Source organism: Polypterus senegalus, chromosome 3 (assembly GCF_016835505.1).
Source record: "Polypterus senegalus isolate Bchr_013 chromosome 3, ASM1683550v1, whole genome shotgun sequence".
NCBI classification, from domain to species: Eukaryota; Metazoa; Chordata; class Cladistia; order Polypteriformes; family Polypteridae; genus Polypterus; species Polypterus senegalus.
In genome coordinates this window covers 293863655-293882633 of record NC_053156.1, presented here as the reverse complement: position 1 = coordinate 293882633, position 18979 = coordinate 293863655, and the positions used below count along the sequence as shown (strand labels likewise).

General features: G+C 41.5%; 1 protein-coding gene across 1 annotated transcript in view; it reads right to left on the bottom strand.

Moving 5' to 3' along the window:
- Nucleotides 1-7122: 7122 nt before the first annotated feature.
- runx2a (RUNX family transcription factor 2a) overlaps nucleotides 7123-18979 on the bottom strand; it is a 125051-nt gene continuing 113194 nt past the window's right edge. The window contains exon 6 of the mRNA XM_039749448.1: nucleotides 7123-11778. Within this exon, the coding sequence (XP_039605382.1) occupies nucleotides 11285-11778 (494 nt within the window). The 3' untranslated portion in view covers nucleotides 7123-11284. The remainder of the gene's footprint in view (nucleotides 11779-18979) is intronic.

The window sequence follows — 18979 nt, the reverse complement described above, 5'->3', positions numbered from 1 at the left end:
TGGTGTACGTTTGGTTGTGTCCGGGCTGACCCTCTCACATTATCTATTATATAGTGCCTTTCACATCTATCTATCTATCTATCTATCTATCTATCTATTATATAGTGCCTTTCACATCTATCTATCTATCTATAATATAGTGCCTTTCATTTCTATCTATCTATCTATTATATAGTGCCTTTCACATCTATCTATCTATTATATAGTGCCTTTCACATCTATCTATCTATCTATCTATCTATAATATAGTGCCTTTCCTATCTATCTATTTTTTAATTAAAATTGAATGGCGTGTTTTAATGCCCTCTTGTTCATCATTTACTCAGAGAGTGCTGGCGTGTATCATGTTGGTTGGACATGCAAGTCTTGCATCTGTAAATTTCAGAGATAACTTGATAGGACGTTTGTCAATAAATGCGTGCCAACCTGTCCTTTGCCATTTTTCAAAGCGTCTCGTCTTTCTCCAAAGAAGTACATACAACCCTTTGCTCTCGACCGAGCCCCACGTGTTTCTCTGGCAAACTTGCTAGCTGGCTGTGATTTAATTTGGACTCCTTTGGTGTTTCTTTGTGAACATCAAATGTTCTTACAGAGCAGAGACGTGAAATCGGTTTAATGATGACACACTTGTGCTCCTGGCGCCTGCAGTCCCCTGTTTGTAATACATGAACACACCATTTTAATCGGCACATTATTTATCAGTAATTGCTCATTGTTACGCCCAATCAATATTGTTATCGCTCTAAAACTCAATTATCGGTTGAGCACTAAAGGCGAGGGCTCAGTTTTCGGCTGCCCCTCCAGTGTATTGTATGTTGGTTTGCATTCAAGGTGGTTTTTTTGTGCCAGTTAATTTTGTGTTTCAACTTGAGTGAATTGTATTTTTCCTCCTGTTGTTGGTGTCTTCTGATGGTAGATGTTGATAATCTGCTGTACAAAATAAAGTGTGATATATAATAAGATACAAAACAATAACAAAAAAAAAGCAGTTTTTATTATTACCGATCTTCAAATAAACATTACAATTGTGAAAGAAATGACAATGAGGATCCCACCGACTACTCCAAGCCCCCGATGACTTTTTTCGCAGTCACTGAAGACCCGGAGCTCAAACAACAGACGCAGGGCATGTACAGTATGTGCGTGGAACAAAGCGATAACATGATGAGAGCCACTTAAAAAATAAAGCTTACGTTTACAAGAAGGCAACACAATATGCTTTTTAAGCCCCCTTCCCACCCCCACCAACCTTTTATAAAACAACAGTAAGCAAAGCTATTAAATAAAGGCGTAGGAAATGAAGCACGAGCTGGAATGGACGCTGATGGCGAGAGATGCTTCTGTTTCGATAATCCGAATGCAAATTGTAAACACAATGTAAACATTTTCAGCCCTCCACACAAAAACAAAACGTTATTCCCAAAAGTAAAAGAATCCAATGACGGGGACAGAATTTGAAATTTCAGAGTGCCGATGGCAGACTGTGGCGTTTGCATGTGCCACACCCGGATGGCTCGTTGGCACCTCGGTGACCCGGGCAGCCACGGCTTGGCCTTTGGATTTCTGGCCTGCCGAGACGCTCAAGGCCGGAAACACAGAAGCCCAACGAGTCATTTTATTTAAACCCAATTTTTTTTTTATACCTCCCAGGAAATCCGGGCATCACCGACCCAGAACGCCGTACAAAAATGAATGAACTGCTTCCCAGGTTGCTGCCTGCAGCCGTTACATTTTTAAATTACATTATACAAAATAATATTTCTATGTATACAAAACCATTGGCTTCACAAGCCCATTTTTTTTGTTTTGTTCCCTGTCTTCTTCTTCTTCGTCTTCTTCAGAATTGGTCAGAGTATTTCTTCCTGGCAGTAGACCATTAATACCCCACCTGTGTAACCCGACACTTGATTTTAAGTGCTAATAAGATAAGATAACATACACACACTTAACAGTTCACAGAAAATAAATAAGCGCATTTAAAAAAAAAAAAGGCCAAATTTTATAAAATAGTTTTTAATACAAAAAAAAAGTTACCAGCAAAAAAAAAAAAAAAATTGTGCTTAATCGAGAATTTACACCTTAGAGTCCTATTAGAATAAGTCCATCCTGCTAAAATTGTGGAAATGTTTGCAATAAATAAGAACACTTCTATTATTATCAGTATCTGTCTGTTGATTTTTAACCCCACTTCCCAATTTACCGGTCATCACGAAGAAGGAATTGCACAAAAAGGCACACAAAATCCACGGTTTGGAGAAAAAAAAATAATAAAATAAAACGACACCGGCCCCCCCAACCCTCGTCGAATCCCCCACCCCCAGTTCCCCTTCTTTCTTCATTCGTGGAATTAAGTGCAAAATCCTCCAAGCTTCCCGTATTCATTTCAATTCTCAAGATAAGCACATTTTGTTTAAGTTGTTATTAAAGGGTCGGCCATTGTGTGCCTGCAGTCCCCGCTTTGTGATGTCAGCGGCCGCCTGTAAAGCTGATTGGCTGTCCTGGAACGGCAACCCTGACGACGGAAACCTGACGCTATCCGGCCCACCGTGGACTGTAAGGCACAGAGTTTTTTTTTAGATAGTCCCCATGTAAAAATGAATGTATACCTGAAGATTATGTCGGAATAGTTTTGGCAAAATTGAAAGAAAGAAAGAAAGAAAGAAAGAAAGAAAGAAAGAAAGAAAGAAAAAGAAACGTATTGTAAAATGTGACAATCCACCTTAATACAAGGATAAATATCCGTGCGTCCATCCAGTTGCTATGTCTGCTATCCAACAGATGGTGCATCTCAAATATGAGCACGAATCCCATACCAAATGGCATATCACATATGCACCATCTGTTGAAATGACTTCAGCATTACAAAATACATTTCAATAGATAGTGAGCTGCAAATCTACAAGTTTGCTGGTTCAAATCGGCAAGACCCTTAACCTGCTCGCTGTATAATGGCAGACCCTGTGCTCTAGAAAGGTCATGCAGAAAGACAATACCCCCACAGGGTTTAATAAAGTCGGGCAGTCAGTCATTGTCCAACCCGCTATATCCTAATACAGGGTCACGGGGGTCTGCTGGAGCCAATCCCAGCCAATAAAGGGCACAAGGCAGGAACAAATTCCGGGCAGGGCGCCAACCCACCGCAGGGCACACACGAGGGACAATTTAGGATGGCCAATGCACCTAACCTGCATGTCTTTGGACTGTGGGAGGAAACCCACGCAGACACGGGGAGAACATGCAGACTCCACGCAGGGAGGACCTGGGAAGCAAACCCAGATCTCCTTACTGCGAGGCAGCAGCGCTACCATTGTGCCACCGTGCCACCCAGGTTTAATAAAGAATATCCAAAAACTGAGGCCTAACCCCAAGTCTAACCCTAATTCCTAAGATTTCAACTCATCTTAGATGGACAGCACAGCAAATAAATGAATAAAAACTCAACAATTTGTAAGCCTAACGTGTCATGAAATACTGCTGCTCGTTTCTTTATGTATTTATTCAGATTTTCCTTCATTTCTTTTATTTCTGTGACACCTGAAGTACACCTTGCAATGGAAACTGTCACCTTCACCCGTCAAAGTCGAGAGGGTGGGCTCTAGCGAGTACTGTGTTTCGATTGGTGAATCGTCAGCAGAGGGGATGTAATGTAACCCTTAGGCCATCAAGTGCCACATCTACTTGATGAATTCGGAGCTTCTTCAATTAAAGTCGCTGCTTTGCGCATTCATTTCGGGCACCACATACATACCCACTTTGAGCGTTCACCAAATCCAGAACACAAGAGTACCACCTACAGCCCACCCTTTCAATGATGACGTTTTTATCTCAAGGTGTATGTCATGTCACATGCGGTGTCACTGAAATAAATAAAGGAAGAAACAATGAAGTAAACACATAAAGAAATAAGCGGCACAAAACAGATAATTACATACACTAAGTTTTATTACATTTATTGTCACAAATCGCAATACGTTTATTTATTTCTGTATTTAATTATTTCATTTTGTCCAAAATATTCCGACATAGAGGATTCCGTATGAAAGGCACTTTATCAGATCAAAATATGAGAGGTTCGCTCCCAACATCTCACATCAACTTACATTATAGAAATAATGGAAAACAACGGCCTACAGAGTCTGGAGAGGTTCTTCACATGGAAGGGCGCTATATAAATCAGCCAGTCAGTCAGTGTCAGAAAGTCCTTTGTCAGGTTAAACGGCGACCTCTAATGGCAGAATATTAGATAAAACATTATATGTAAATATTCTTACATATTTCCGGGTGAAAGTTCAGGCGTCGTACTTCATTCGTGCCCTTGTTTACTTGCTGCACGTTGTGAGAATAGTTTGTCCTTTTCTCATATCACTTGAGCCATTAATGCTGTGTGTCTTTGCGGAAAAGTAAGTCGATTATGGATAATTTGGTATAAAGAGGTTCAAATGTTTCTAATATTCTGCCATTAGAGGTCGCCAAAGGACTTTTCTGACAGTCGGTCATTTTCCAGCCCGCTATATCCTAACTACAGGGTCACGGGGGTCTGCTGGAGCCAACACAGGGCACAAGGCAGGAAATAAATTCCGGAAAGGGCGGCATCCCACCGCAGAACTCCCAGAATTAATTGATTTTATTGTGACAGGATCCGGTCAGTGCTAGAAATGTGGACTAAGGTAAGGTGTCACGGGAGCCACAGGTAAACATGGAGAAGGGTAACAGAGTAACACCATCACTGACTGCCTCTGTGCTGTTTCTGTTAGAATGAAGGGGAGTGATGATTCAGGTGAGACCATCGCATCACTTCCAGCCAACAGACCCAAGCCCCGCCCCTTCTGCCCTGCACACACAAAATCCCGCCCCTTCATACAGAAGCTCCACCCCTACAGTCCCATCTACCACATAAGTCAGCATTCAGTCTGGACCCCCTGACTGACCCCACCGAGGACAGGACACGCCACACACGATGGACCACTAGTTGCTTTGATTTTTCAAGTTAGATTTTCTAACTTATTTTGAAGGAACTTTCTGTTTATCAATCAGGGATGCCAATACCCCGCTGCCCTCTCTAGTTTCACTGCTACTATGGCCGTACCCGTAAAATACACAGAGGTTGGCATTCGCCCCCTTTGACCCTGGATCTCCGCTGAAATTGTGAAGAGCAGCAATGCTGGCGCTCCATATTGGTATTTCTCGACCAAAAGAGGTGCAGTTCGTGCTAATCTTACTACAAGATATGGGGAGGGCACACTTTCGCCATTTATCAACCGTAATGAGGTATGGTGAACGCCGATTGTGACAGGAGTTGCAGCCTTTAGGAAAATCTCGATGAGAACGATCCCTCCCAACAAAACTCGCCAATCCTATCCACCCACCTAATTTCCTCCAAAAACTTCCGAGTCGAGTTTTGAAGGTTCATAATGCCCTGCTGGCCACCAAACTATATGGTCACTAATTCCAAGTGTCTGCGATTCTTTGTGTGAAGAAAACCTTTCTAACATTTGTGCAACATTTTCGGCGGTGTCTCCTTGCTGCTATACACGGCAGCAAGTGTCCTCAATTTCACGGGCAGCTGGGTTGAGTCCTGAACTCGAACACATGGGAAACGGCGTGAATTCCAATATGGCAGTCACCGAGACTTTGTACCACGTTTCACCCAAACGCGTGTACTGACATAGGCAGAGAGGACCTGTGTTGTCCAAGCCCGTCTAACTGACAGGGTCCAACGACAAATCAGGTGGCAGTTCGAAGGACGAAGAGGACGACTTTGTTTGCTTTTGACGGCATTGCCTTGTAGGCCCTCATTTTAAGGAACGGCAGGGGCTCGGATTTTGTTTTAGGGTACTCAATTGAATTGTGCCACCCTTGAAGTTGGCTCAACCCACCCACCGACGTCTACAAGGACCAGGTCTGGCCTGGCAAGAACCGCACCTCAACAACAAGTAAGCAGCCGTGCTTTAGGCAAACATGCAAAGCATTCACTGCTCTTCAGTGGGGCACAAAGCTCCTTTATATGAAATCACACGGCCGCCGTACAGTCTACGAGTTTATCGGTACAATGTGACGTTGTTCCCAAAATGAAGAGGTCTCCCAGACGGCCTTGGCCCGTGCTTTATTTAGATCTTTGATCTCGACTTTATTGGAATAATCGTAAGACTAATAAACTCCCCACCACCCCAAAAAGAAAACACACACAAAACTGCGCCTTTTATACCTTTGGTCCCTTCTTTGGAATGTTTTCCAGCTGCTGGACCACCCAAGTTTGGCTCTTGTGGTCAGTGGCATCAGAATGGGCAATCGGAACAAACACAAACATTTAAAGATGGCAAACTGACCTTCTTTGAGTCGTGCAGAAAAGACGCCTGGACGGTGAAACGTCTGCTCGGTTCCCTGAATTAACGTGATTTAACAAGATTTGCGCAGGAATGCTGTTGAGATGTAAACCACAATGTGCCCCGCTCCCCATTATTGAGTCCCTTTGTGGCCTAGAGGGTCCCGTCACCTTCTGGCGTGCCGAATTTTTCCGAAAATAAAGAATAGCCGTACCATGCTGATTGCAGGTTCCTTTGGATAGCTGTGTTAGCTAAACAAGTCGATGTGGCGTTGCTACTGTGGTATCCTCAGCAATGCAGAAACTAACCTTAGCCACTAGGGGGCCACACTGATCCTTTGTATAAGGTGCTTAACTGTGAAATCTAAGGTTACTGGTTCAGTCCCCATTATTAATAAAACACTGAGGGAGTCGTTTCATTTGACAGTTCTCTAAACGTAATATAGAAAGAGCCATACTTGTGTCGTTATGTGAGCAAATCAACATAAATTCCCCAATTTGTTATCTCAGTAATATAGACTGTTACTAAAATGCTGACTTCGATAACGATGCCAGTACCTGTTGTCACACACGTGTGTTTAGGAAACAACTAAAGGGCTTGAGTACATGTAATTCCACGCCGGACCAGGGGGTGGCGAAGTGCACTAATCCTCCCTCTCGATCTTTTGTAGACCATTCTAGGGAAATCCCACCCGGCTCTGGGTCAGCCAACGACATCACTTCCGGTTCTGGTTCTGATGACATCATTTCCTCTACTGGCCATCTTGTGTATAATGAATCAGTTCTGTTTTGGACTCTGTTGTGTGAACATGTCTGTTCTTTAGACTCAATTTTGCAGCCAGGAAAAATTATACGGGTGGCTGCCCCAAACCACCTCAGCGTCTTATGGTCGTTTGTGTGACACGGTATTGATACACTCCAAATACTGGTTAACTCCAATATCCCATGTCTTACTCCATCCTCCCCGGTGTGCCGTGCCATTGCACCGCACTAGACACCACTACCCTATTGAAGCCGTGAATGTTCCGATCTTGTTAAAGCAATAAGGGTGGAGTTAGAGGATCCCCTGAGAGGTCCCAATCGCGTCAAAGAAATAGGCGAGGGGGTTTCTAGTTCCATGTGAATTTCCGATAAGGGGGACTTCACCAATAAGAGGGTGGAGCACTTAAAGTCACGATCACTTCCAAGGCAATCAGGGGTTTGGGGGCGTGTCCTAAGAAGTGCACATGGCAAGTATCAAGGGAAGGGAGTAATGGGGCATTGAGAGGAAAGCTGTCGTTTACGTTCGGTACTGAAAATTGATTTAAAATTGGGGTTTCTTTGGAGATTTTCAGATACCGGTACACCCCAACACTGACAATGCTTGACAGCTGAACTGTACATTATAAGACGAACGGTTTATTTCGTATTATTCTTTCTCTCTTCACTTCAGTCCTATTCGCACAGGATTAGTTTTACACCAGAAGGTGGGGTAAGTTCATTATTTATGGAGGGTCTCTGTAATTTTTTCACCCTATTCTGAAGGGATTAGTTTTTACACTGGGAGGTGGGATAAAGGCAGTGCTTGAAATGGGTACCCTGTACCGACGTTTTGTCATTCTTGCCTTATAAATGCCGGTAGTTAATGTACGTCAGCTCGGACCACATTAGCAGTCCTTATCTATAACATCGATACATTTGTTCACACCCCCAAGGGGGACCTCCCCCATATTCAAATATAATTGTGCATATTTACGTACCTTCGGATCTCCACCCCACTGTTATTCAGTACCCAAAACAAGGAGTACCGCCAGTTCTTTTTCCCCAATAATAACATAATTATTACCGGAGGACCTCTGAAATTTTAGTTGCATTTGAGTCGCTCAAATAACAGAATGTTACTGACGTGTCCATTTGCCCCTGAACTTGTTTTTCCTGGGGTTATTTTTATTACTGCCTTTTTATACAAAGTAAAAGGCTTTGTAATCTTTACACAGTTAGTTTTACACCGGGAGGTGGGGTCAAGTAATTATTACCGAACATATTTTAGTCCCGTCCAAATCACTCCTGTCCGTTTCTTTTCACTTCTTCATGAAGATTACACATAAAAAGTCTAAAAAAAAAAACCCTAGTTAAATTGGACCCATGCAAACTGACACGTCAGTAAAATTCCATTATTTTCCGTAAAAACAGCAAAGGGTTCACTTCATTTCAGTTGTTGTGCTTAACGTAGTCCCTCTACTTTCATTTCAGGTCTTTGATGCAATCTCGACATTTTGTCCAGTCTCTAAAAGACTCCTTGACAGAAGAAGATTTAAATACGTTCTCCTCAACCAAGAGGTTGGGCATCATTTGCTCAAACTGGATTCGGTTATGCGAGATGAGACACAGAGTTTGAGCCCTGCTCCAGCTGCGGCCCTTCCTCACCCTGGTTGCTGCCGTGATACGTTTCTATTTTAAGCGGAGGAGCGATACGTTGCTGCGACTCGTGTGGCTGCTTTGAGGCTGACAGCACAGAGTAACCATTGAAGGCACGCCTATCGGTGTAATTTTCCCAGTCACATCCTATCCTGTGCGAATCCAGGGTAAGAATTACAAAAGGTTTGTGGTAATATTTAATAGAGATATCGGCATTATACAAGTGGAATGTTTCCATTTTGGCATTCTACCCTCATTACAGAAGTGAGCATTGTGGCCCCCTAGACTTACAATTTGGGTTCTTTTAAAATTATTTTGTCATCTCCTTAGGCTCTCTCAGTAACACTTTATATCGCAATTCCGGAGTCGTAGAACTCAATTTTCGCATCGTTTTTTCTTTGACTAGAAATTGTTTTCTAATCGTTGTCAATTTTTTGTCGGCCTATTGAGCATCAGTTGTTATGGCATTGCTATTCGACAACCCTTGGAGGTGCATGGTGCTGACATCTTGCCATGAAAGGATACAAAAATTGGCACAGTGGACTTTCCGGTTATCTGAGGTTGTGGATAAACCTAAAGAATTTGCTGAGTGATGGTTGTAATTGTGCACTGTTAGTACTTTAGACTCTTTTTCTGGCTTCAAGTTTTATTTTTTGGTTTGGCGTTTAGAATCCCTGTGATGTCTACGGTTTGTTCCTGCCTTGTGTCCTATACCCCCGCGACCCGGATCTGGGCTAAGTGGGTTAGAAAATGACATGATATTCAGATCCACAGAAGACTGACACAGATTCTCAGTTATGACCAGTTACGTCCCTTCCATCATTCTAAACGTTTTCCATTTGCTTTGGCAGACATAACAGCTAGTAGCTAAGTTGCCGAACTGAAAATCTCAAGGTTAACGGTTCAGACTTTAGGATCGAGAGGGATTCTGATGGTTGTTGAAATATAGAATCAGTTGTACCGTGCTGATTGTAGGTTCCTTGGGTAACGTCGTTAGCTTAGCAAATCAAAGTAAAACCTCTTGGCATTCTTTGGCATGTAAAGGTCCTGGCTAGTGAGGCCACCTAGTAGATAAAGTGGTGAATTGTGAAGTTTACTGATCCAATCCTCATCACTGACTGCCTATGACAACCTAGGAGAATTGCATCAACTGCTCAGATCCAAATGTCGGTACACTGACAAGCATATCGGATAATAAATTCTCGGAATGTCTCTATTTTGTCTTCATTATAGAAGGAGGTAATGTGGCCCCCTAGTGGCTAAGACATCAAACTCTAACCGCTTTATTATTGCTTCGGTCCCCGCCATTGACTCTCGTGTGACCCTGAGGGAGTTGCGTTGCCTGGCAGAGCAACAAACATAGAAATACAGAAAGAGTTGTACCGTAAATATACTGTCGGTCATTTCAGACACGGTTATAAATTAAATGAACCAATATTGTGTTGTAATGTAGGCACCATCGTGATAGTTTTAGGAAGTGCGGCTGTGTAGGCCAAGGTCCGGCCCTGGGTAGCAGATCTTCACAGCAGCTAACCGATGGTAGATATGTGCTTGTAAAGTGCCGTGGGATGGTGTTCGCCATAAAAGAGGCGCTCATCGAATTAAAGTGGTGGGTCGTGGAGATCGGAAAAGGAAGAATCAAACCGTCTATAACAGCGAGTGGGCGAACACAGGACCGGCTTCCTCCCTGACAAATGCTTCCCTGCTTAAATAGGTTAAAAAATACGTTGAAACTTAAGGCATCGCTGGTGTGCTACTCATAGTTTCTTTGGGTCTTCAAACAATAAAAATAGATTTTAAATTACATAAGAAAATAAGCTATTCATTTAAAGAAGATGCTTCAAAATATTCCAAGTCTCATTATCAAATACATTATATTACGTATGGCTTTGAAAGGGGCTTCACCCTTCTTAAAGTACCAAATTTCAACTTAAATAACAAAATAATATCAATTGAACAAAAAACTTACACACAAATAAGAAAATAAGGACAAAAAAAACAAAAAAACGTGCGACTAGTACCTTAAAAAATGCCATTACATATAAAAACAAGCAAAAAGACTGGCAATCAGTGCTAAATTTGCAGCATAAAATTTAGATACAAAATATATATATATAAAAAAAAAGTGCTCCACCAAACTGCATTTATGAAGCAGAAATCCGTTCTCGTCCAGAAACTTTTGGGTTCTGCTCTCACAAAGCGAGCCCACAGCCCCGTCCTCGTATCCTAATCTCGACGAGGATTGCTGGGAATTTCCGACAAAAGTTTTGAAACATTTCCGGCATTTCTTCTGGCGGAAAAAACAAAAACAAAAAAACAAGTATTTTCCAAACTAGGAATTATTGCTGATAAATACAAAATTAACTTCCATTGCTCACTTTGGCTTTTTTTGCATCGTATTAAGGCGGTCGCTCACTTTTGGCAACATTAGGAATTTTTCGTGAAATTTTTGTGCTTTTCGAACCATTCCTCTATAATCTCAATGATATGTTGCTGCTCTTCATTGCTTCTTCTGACTGTCTCTCATGTGGTCGACTCCAAGAGTTGACCCACTTTTTTCCTTTTTCAGTACGGCCTCCAGACGGATTCATCCATCCTCCCACTGGAGTTCAGGACAGTCGGCGAGCTGCTGTGACTTCCATCGGCGTCCACCCCGTCGTTCTGATTCGGGAGATTGGGGTTGATGAGGGAGCTGCCAGTTGAAGCGCTAGTGCAAGGCGGGAGCATCCTGGAAGGGGAGCGGTCGCCGCCCGGGACCATGGAGAACTGGTAGGATCCAGAGGATGTACCGTAGTAGAGATAGGGGGTGCTACTGGTCTGGAAGGGTCCACTTTGGTTCTGGGTAGAGCCTGGGTAAGGAGGTGGCAGATAGGTGTGGTAATGAGTGGTGGTTGACATGCCAAGTGACATCCCCGATGTCACCGGGGTAGGTGTGTAAGTGAAGGCCGGTGGGTAGTGCATCCTGGGGCTGGAAAATCTGCTCTCAGTAAGAGAGGACAGACCAGGGAACTGCCGCTCAAACTGCCTGGGGTCCGAGAAAGGGCTCAACTCTGATGCTCCTGGAAAGGAAGAGCAGAAAAAGAAAACAGTTAGGGCCTTAAAATGGCTTTAATAACTCATGAGGCACAGATAGATAGATAGACATGAAAGGCACTATATGATAGATAGATAGATAGATAGATAGATAGATAGATAGATAGATAGATAGATAGATAGATAGATAGATAGATAGATAGATAGATAGATAGATAGATAGGAAAGGCACTATATAATAGATAGACAGATACAGTTAGGTCCATAAATATTTGGACAGAGACAACTTTTTTCTCATTTTGTTCTGTACATCACCACAATGAATTTTAAATGAAACAACTCCGATGCAGTTGAAGTGCAGACTTTCAGCTTTAATTCAGTGGGCTGAACAAAACGATTGCATAAAAATGTGAGGCAACTAAAGTATTTTTGAACACAATCCCTTCATTTCAGGGGCTCAAAAGTAATTGGACAATTGACTCAAAGGCTATTTCATGGCAGGTGTGCTCAAGTCCGTCGTTATGTCTTATCAGTTAAGCAGATAAAAGGCCTGGAGTTGTTCTGAGGTGTGCTGCTTGCATGTGGAAGATTTTGCTGTGAACAGACAACATGCGGTCAAAGGAGCTCTCCATGCAGGTGAAAGAAGCCGTCCTTAAGCTGCAAAAACGGAAAAAAACCATCCGAGAAATTGCTACAATATTACGAGTGAAAAAATCTACAGTTTGGTACATCCTGAGAAAGAAAGCAAGCACTGGTGAACTCAGCAACACAAACAGACCTGGACGTCCACGGAAGACAACAGTGGTGGATGATCGCAGAATCATTTCCATGGTGAAGAGAAACCCCTTCACAACAGCCCACCAAGTGAACAACACTCTCCAGGGCTTGGTCGGCTTATCGATATCCAAGTCTACCATAAAGAGAAGACTCCATGACAGTAAATACAGAGGGTGCACTGCAAGGTGCCAGCCAGTCATAAGCCTCAAGAATAGAAAGGCTAGATTGGACTTTGCTAAAGAACATCTAAAAAAGCCAGCACAGTTCTGGAAAAACATTCTTTGGACAGATGAAACCAAGATCAACCTCTACCAGAATGATGGCAAGAAAAAAGTATGGAGAAGGCGTGGAACAGCTCATTATCCAAAGCATAGCACATCATCTGTAAAACACGGTGAAGTCAGGCAGTGTGATGGCTTGGGCGTGCATGGCTGCCAGTGGCACTGGGACACTCGTGTTTATTGATGAGGTGACACAGGACAGAAGCAGCCGAATGAATTCTGAGGTGTTCAGAGACGTACTGTCTGCTCAAATCCAGCTAAATGATGTCAGTGTTTCATGATACAGATGGACAATGACCCAAAACATACAGCCAAAGCAACCAGGAGTTTATTAAAGCAAAGAAGTGGAAAATTCTTGAATGGCCAAGTCAGTCACCTGATCTTCACCCAACTGAGCAGGCATTTCACTCGTTGAAGACTAAACTTCGGACAGAAAGGCCCACAAAATGAAAGCCGCGGCAGTAAAGGTCTGGCAGAGCATTAAAAAGGAGGAAACCCAGCATCTGGTGATGTCCAGGAGTTCAAGACTTCAGGCTGGCATTGCCAACAAAGGGTTTTCAACCAAGTATTAGAAATGAACATTTTATTTCCAGTTATTTAATTTCTCCAATTACTTTTGAGCCCCTGAAATGAAGGGATTGTGTTAAAAAATACTTTAGTTGCCTCACATTTTTATGAAATCGTTTTGTTCAACCCACTGAATTAAAGCTGAAAGTCTGCACTTCAACTGCATCTGAGTTGTTTCATTTAAAATTCATTGTGGTGATGTACAGAACCAAAATAAGAAAAAAGTTGTCTCTGTCCAAATATTTATGGACCTAACTGTAGATAGATATGAAAGGCACTATATAATAGATAGATAGATAGATAGATAGATAGATAGATAGATAGATAGATAGATAGATAGATAAATGGGAAAGGCACTATATAATAGATAGGAACCCACTGTAGATTCCATATTACATTTTTAATCTGACTTTTTTTTAAATATGTATTTATTTTGAAGAAACCTAGAAGTCTTCCAACAAGATTACACAACACATAAACATGGCTGCCTTTTTATTTTTCCATCCGCACTGGGGGCTCTTTAAGTTTTGATTCTTTTATCATGGACTCTTCTTTTCATTGCCAATCACATTGCCTGTACTGTAGTTTACAATTTCTGCCCCAGCTCACAAACACCAATTATGGCCCTGAACTTGATTTTCAAGACCAATGGAATCACCCTTGCACTGACTAAGGTAAAACACAGTTGGACCCCCAGCCTCCTCGCTCCCAGTGGGCTCTTTTTGAAATCAGATATTAAAACCGGATGTAAGCCAGGAATCCTGGATGTGTCTCTTTAAGTGGAGGCCACACACGTGCCGCAGGGTGATCATGTGACACATCTGTCACAGCTCTAATCAGTACTTGTATATGTGTGTATGCGTGTGTGCACATTGTGTGCTTACATTCTGATTGGGGGGAAAGGAAAAAAAACTGGGATAAATCAGAGGGACACATATGGAAACACTTTCAAGTAAAACAGTCTCCATGAAATTCATAATGAGCCAAGTGCCCGCTCAGATGTGGTTGCGTGTCTCTGATTAGCCAAAGAGAGAGGGCAAATCTGCTTCTTCAGCCCTTCTATTGGTTTTTTGAAAAAATTAAAAACCGCTAATGGGGCTGTGGCTACCAGAACACTGGGGGACAAAGGATAAAAAAGGCCTTCCTTTTTAGAAATGGTTGCCTCCATCACTGAACTCTTATCATAAATCAGAAGGCGTCTTTCCTGTCACAGTGTCTGCAAGGAGAGGTGTAACGCAGTGTTTGAAGTGCTGTAAGTTTGGGACCGGCGCTGGGCTGATAACATGTGTGGTCAATTACGATTGATTTATCAGACAGATGCAACTGAAAGAGAAAACCTTCCAAGAAAGAAAGAGAAGGAGGAGGAGGAGCAGAAGGCGGAAGGAGCTGAAAGAACAGATAATTCAGTTTACATGTCTATATTTACACTGAAAACGTCCAGCGTGAGACTCCATTCAGTGAAAGTAAAGAATGTGCCGCAGTTTACTTTACACCCAAAACAGACTAACAAATATAAGAAAAATCTTTGCACCAATATTTGACCTTAAAAGTGATTAGATCTCCCGATCCTGATTTTAACTTTAGAAACTTAGTCATCTACTTGACACAGCCCTCAGTGAAAAAACAGCAGTAGTCGCCATATTGTCACATTTACAAAGTACACTGAAATTCTTACTTGCATGTCCAACCAACGTGCTACACTTCATCACTCTATGAGTAAATGATGAACAAGGATGCATTAAAACACATCTTTATATTTTAATTAAAAAATAGACAGATGGATATGGAGGGCACTATATAACCAATAGATAGATATTGATTTTAGTATAGTCAGCAGGATAGATAGCTAGATATGAAAGGCACTATATAACTGATAGATAGATAGATAGATAGATAGATAGATAGATAGATAGATAGATAGATAGATAGATATGAAAGGCACTATATAACTGATAGATAGATAGATAGATAGATAGATAGATAGATAGATAGATAGATAGATAGATAGATAGATAGATATGAAAGGCACTATATAACTGATAGATAGATAGATAGATAGATAGATAGATAGATAGATAGATAGATAAGGCACTATATGATAGACAGACAGACAGATAGAGATAGATATGAAAGGCACTATATAACTGATAGATAGATAGATAGATAGATAGATAGATAGATATGAAAGGCTCTATATGATAGATAGATAGATAGATAGATAGATATGAAAGGCACTATATAACTGATAGATAGATAGATAGATAGATAGATATGAAAGGCACTATATAACTGATAGATAGATAGATAGATAGATAGATAGATAGATAGATATGAAAGGCACTATATAACTGATAGATAGATAGATAGATAGATAGATAGATAGATAGATAGATAGATATGAAAGGCACTATATAATAGATAGATAGATAGATAGATAGATAGATAGATAGATATGAAAGGCACTATATCCTAGTTCCTATCTCACAACAAAGTCAGACACGTATGTGCCTCATAATCATCATGGTGTTGAACAGTGCTGACATTTTACAAGTTTACGATACTCTACACTCGTGACAATACAGCTGCTACAACTACTACTGCTACTCCTGTAACACTTACAAACAAGTAGGAGTCTTAAATAATTCTCTCAGGTAACTGCAGTCCTAATGATTGCAGGTCACTGAGAGTTCTTATTCAAGAAGAGGCCTGCTTTAAGGTAAGGGGTCCGGTACAAAATGATAACAATTACAAAACAATATACTGTACATATATATGTGTCTGCATCACAATGATTATTTGGATGGTTACCTAAGAGGTAACACCACATGCTCTCAGTTGCGAGAAGCAGATCATAGATATGTGATACAGTATCTCTCAAATAATCCAAAGAGTACATGACACGTGTTTTGCTGTAATTGGGGCTCTTCAGGTATACACACCCTTCTTTGCCTCAGGTGTTGCACTGACATCAAAGCTTCAATCCTCGTACACATGCATTGTACTCTTTGTATTATTTGGCAAGTATTGTATTAAGTGTATATACTATAAATTAGGGAGCTCTGCACCTTGCTCACTTCGCTCACCAACTCCTAATACCCTGTTCCCCTCCAGTGCTAAGTGCCATTGTGAAGAGGGGGGCTAAATGCACCCCAAGGAGACTGGAAACAATTATTCCTCTAGAAGCAAAACTTTATATTTCAATCCATCTGCATAATTAAAATTCTATGTATTTTTTTTTTTTATATCTTTCTGTTCTGTTCGTTTGTCTGTCCAGGATTTTAAATCACTTGTAGCTCGCAAACAGTTTGAAGTATTGACCTGAAATTTGCTACACATATACTACATGACGTCTACTATCTGCTTTTCGCGGTGATGATTTTTATTACTCTTTTTATTTTTATTTTATTTTATTGTAGAATCAACTCTCGGCAGCGTGCAGCAGGGCGACCGTGCAACGCATTCGTATGGGTGCCGTTCTCATTCCCTACCACCTTTGCTAATCATTCTTGAGGCAGATTGAGGACTTAAGTGCCATCTTGAGTGAAAAATTAAAGAAAACGTACTAAGTAATTGCAACACAAAAACTAACTTAATCAGTTTTAACGCGAAAAGATGCAGACGAAAGAAGAAAAGCAGCAGGCCGCCAGGGTGGAGAAAAGAAGAGCTGCTCAGGAAGCAGCAAGCGCATCAACCTCTGAGCAAACGAATGATAAACAGAGAGAGAAAGAGGAGGAGAACTAGGAATGTTCAAGTCAAGTGTATTCACCGCACTTTTGAATTTTACTACTTTCTTATTATTTAACTTGCTCTGCATGTGTATTTGCGGCATAGTTTTTGAACGTCTTTATTAATTCTTTTATTTCTGACCCTGATTGGACCTACTTTGATTTCAATTCCACTTGGTCCAGACTGATTATTTCCTTATTTTCAGAATTTGCACATAGATTATTTTTGTTCTTTTTTGCATTCTTTTTTGCCTTATTTTCTCCCCAACACTTTTTGGTCTCTTTTCAACTTGCTGCTCTTTCTTCTTCACTTAATCGACGTGTCATCTAGAATGTTTAAAATTTTTAAGAGCAGAGAGCACACGAAATGTGTCTGCCAAAAGCATTTCAACAACTGAGAGGTTAAATGTCCGTGATCTTGTTTCAAATTGTTTGTAAGTAGGGCGTGATGTGCAGGTAGTCTCATGGGAGTTCAACGTGTCTTCCAAGAAGATTACATCTCGACCCAAGATTTATTTATTATATATATATATATATATATATATATATAGTCACACATGTGCAGCCAAAGGGCTCAAATAGTGACAATTCCATGTCTGACCAGGGAGTGGCGAGGTGCACTGACTTTTTCTCTCTATCCTCTGCAGACCATTCACGAGAAATTCCACAGTGTTCCGGCAGCCATGATGATGTCACTTCTGGTTCAGGCGCTAGTGATGATCTCACTTCTGGCCCAAACCTTTAAAGCCGCCATCTTAGCCATACAGTGGGTACACACACTGAGGAGAGGCAAGACACATGACAGCCCGCATGGAGTTTGCTAAAAGACACCTGAAGGACTCTGAGATGGTGAGAAATAAGCTTCTCTGGTCTGATGAGACCAAGATAGAACTTTTTGGCCTTAATTCTAAGCGGTATGTGTGGAGACAACCAGGCACTGCTCATCACTTGTCCAATACAGTCCCCACAGTGAAGCATGGCGGTGGCAGCATCAAGCTGTGGGGGTGTTTTTCAGCTGCAGGGACAGGACGACTGGTTGCAATCAAGGGAAAGATGAATGTGGCCAAGTACAGGGATATCCTGGACAAAAACCTTCTCCAGAGTGCTAAGGACCTCAGACTGGGCCGAAGGTTTACCTTCCAACAAGACAATGACCCTAAGCACACAGCTAAAATAACGAAGGAGTGGCTTCACAACAACTCTGTGACTGTTCTTGAATGGCCCAGCCAGAGCCCTGACTTAAACCCAATTGAGCATCTCTGGAGAGACCTAAAAATGGCTGTCCACCAACGTTTACCATCCAACCTGACAGAACTGGAGAGGATCTGCAAGGAGGAATGGCAGAGGATCCCCAAATCCAGGTGTGAAAAACTTGTTGCATCTTTCCCAAGAAGACTCCTGGCTGTAATAGCTCAAAAGGGGGCTTCTACTAAATACTGAGGGTTCAAAGGGTCTGAATACTTAGGACCAGGTGATATTTCAGTTTTTCTTTTTTAATAAATCTGCAACAATTTCAAAAATTCTTTTTTGTCTGTCAATATGGGGTGCTGTGTGTACATTAATGAGGGAAAAAATTAATTGAAATGATTTTAGCAAATGGCTGCAATATAACAAAGAGTGAAAAATTGAAGGGGGTCTGAATACTTTCCGTACCCACTGTATGTCATCAGTTCTGTTTTGGACATTGAACCAGACAGAAAGCCTCCAAAAAATTAACCCTTTGCAGCCAGGGCATGATATACTTGTGGCTGCCCCAAACCTTTTTTATGTCTCCTGTCCATTCTTGTGACACTACATATATATATATATATATATATATATATATATATATATATATATATATATGTGTGTACAGGGGTGGGCAAAAGTAGCTTTAC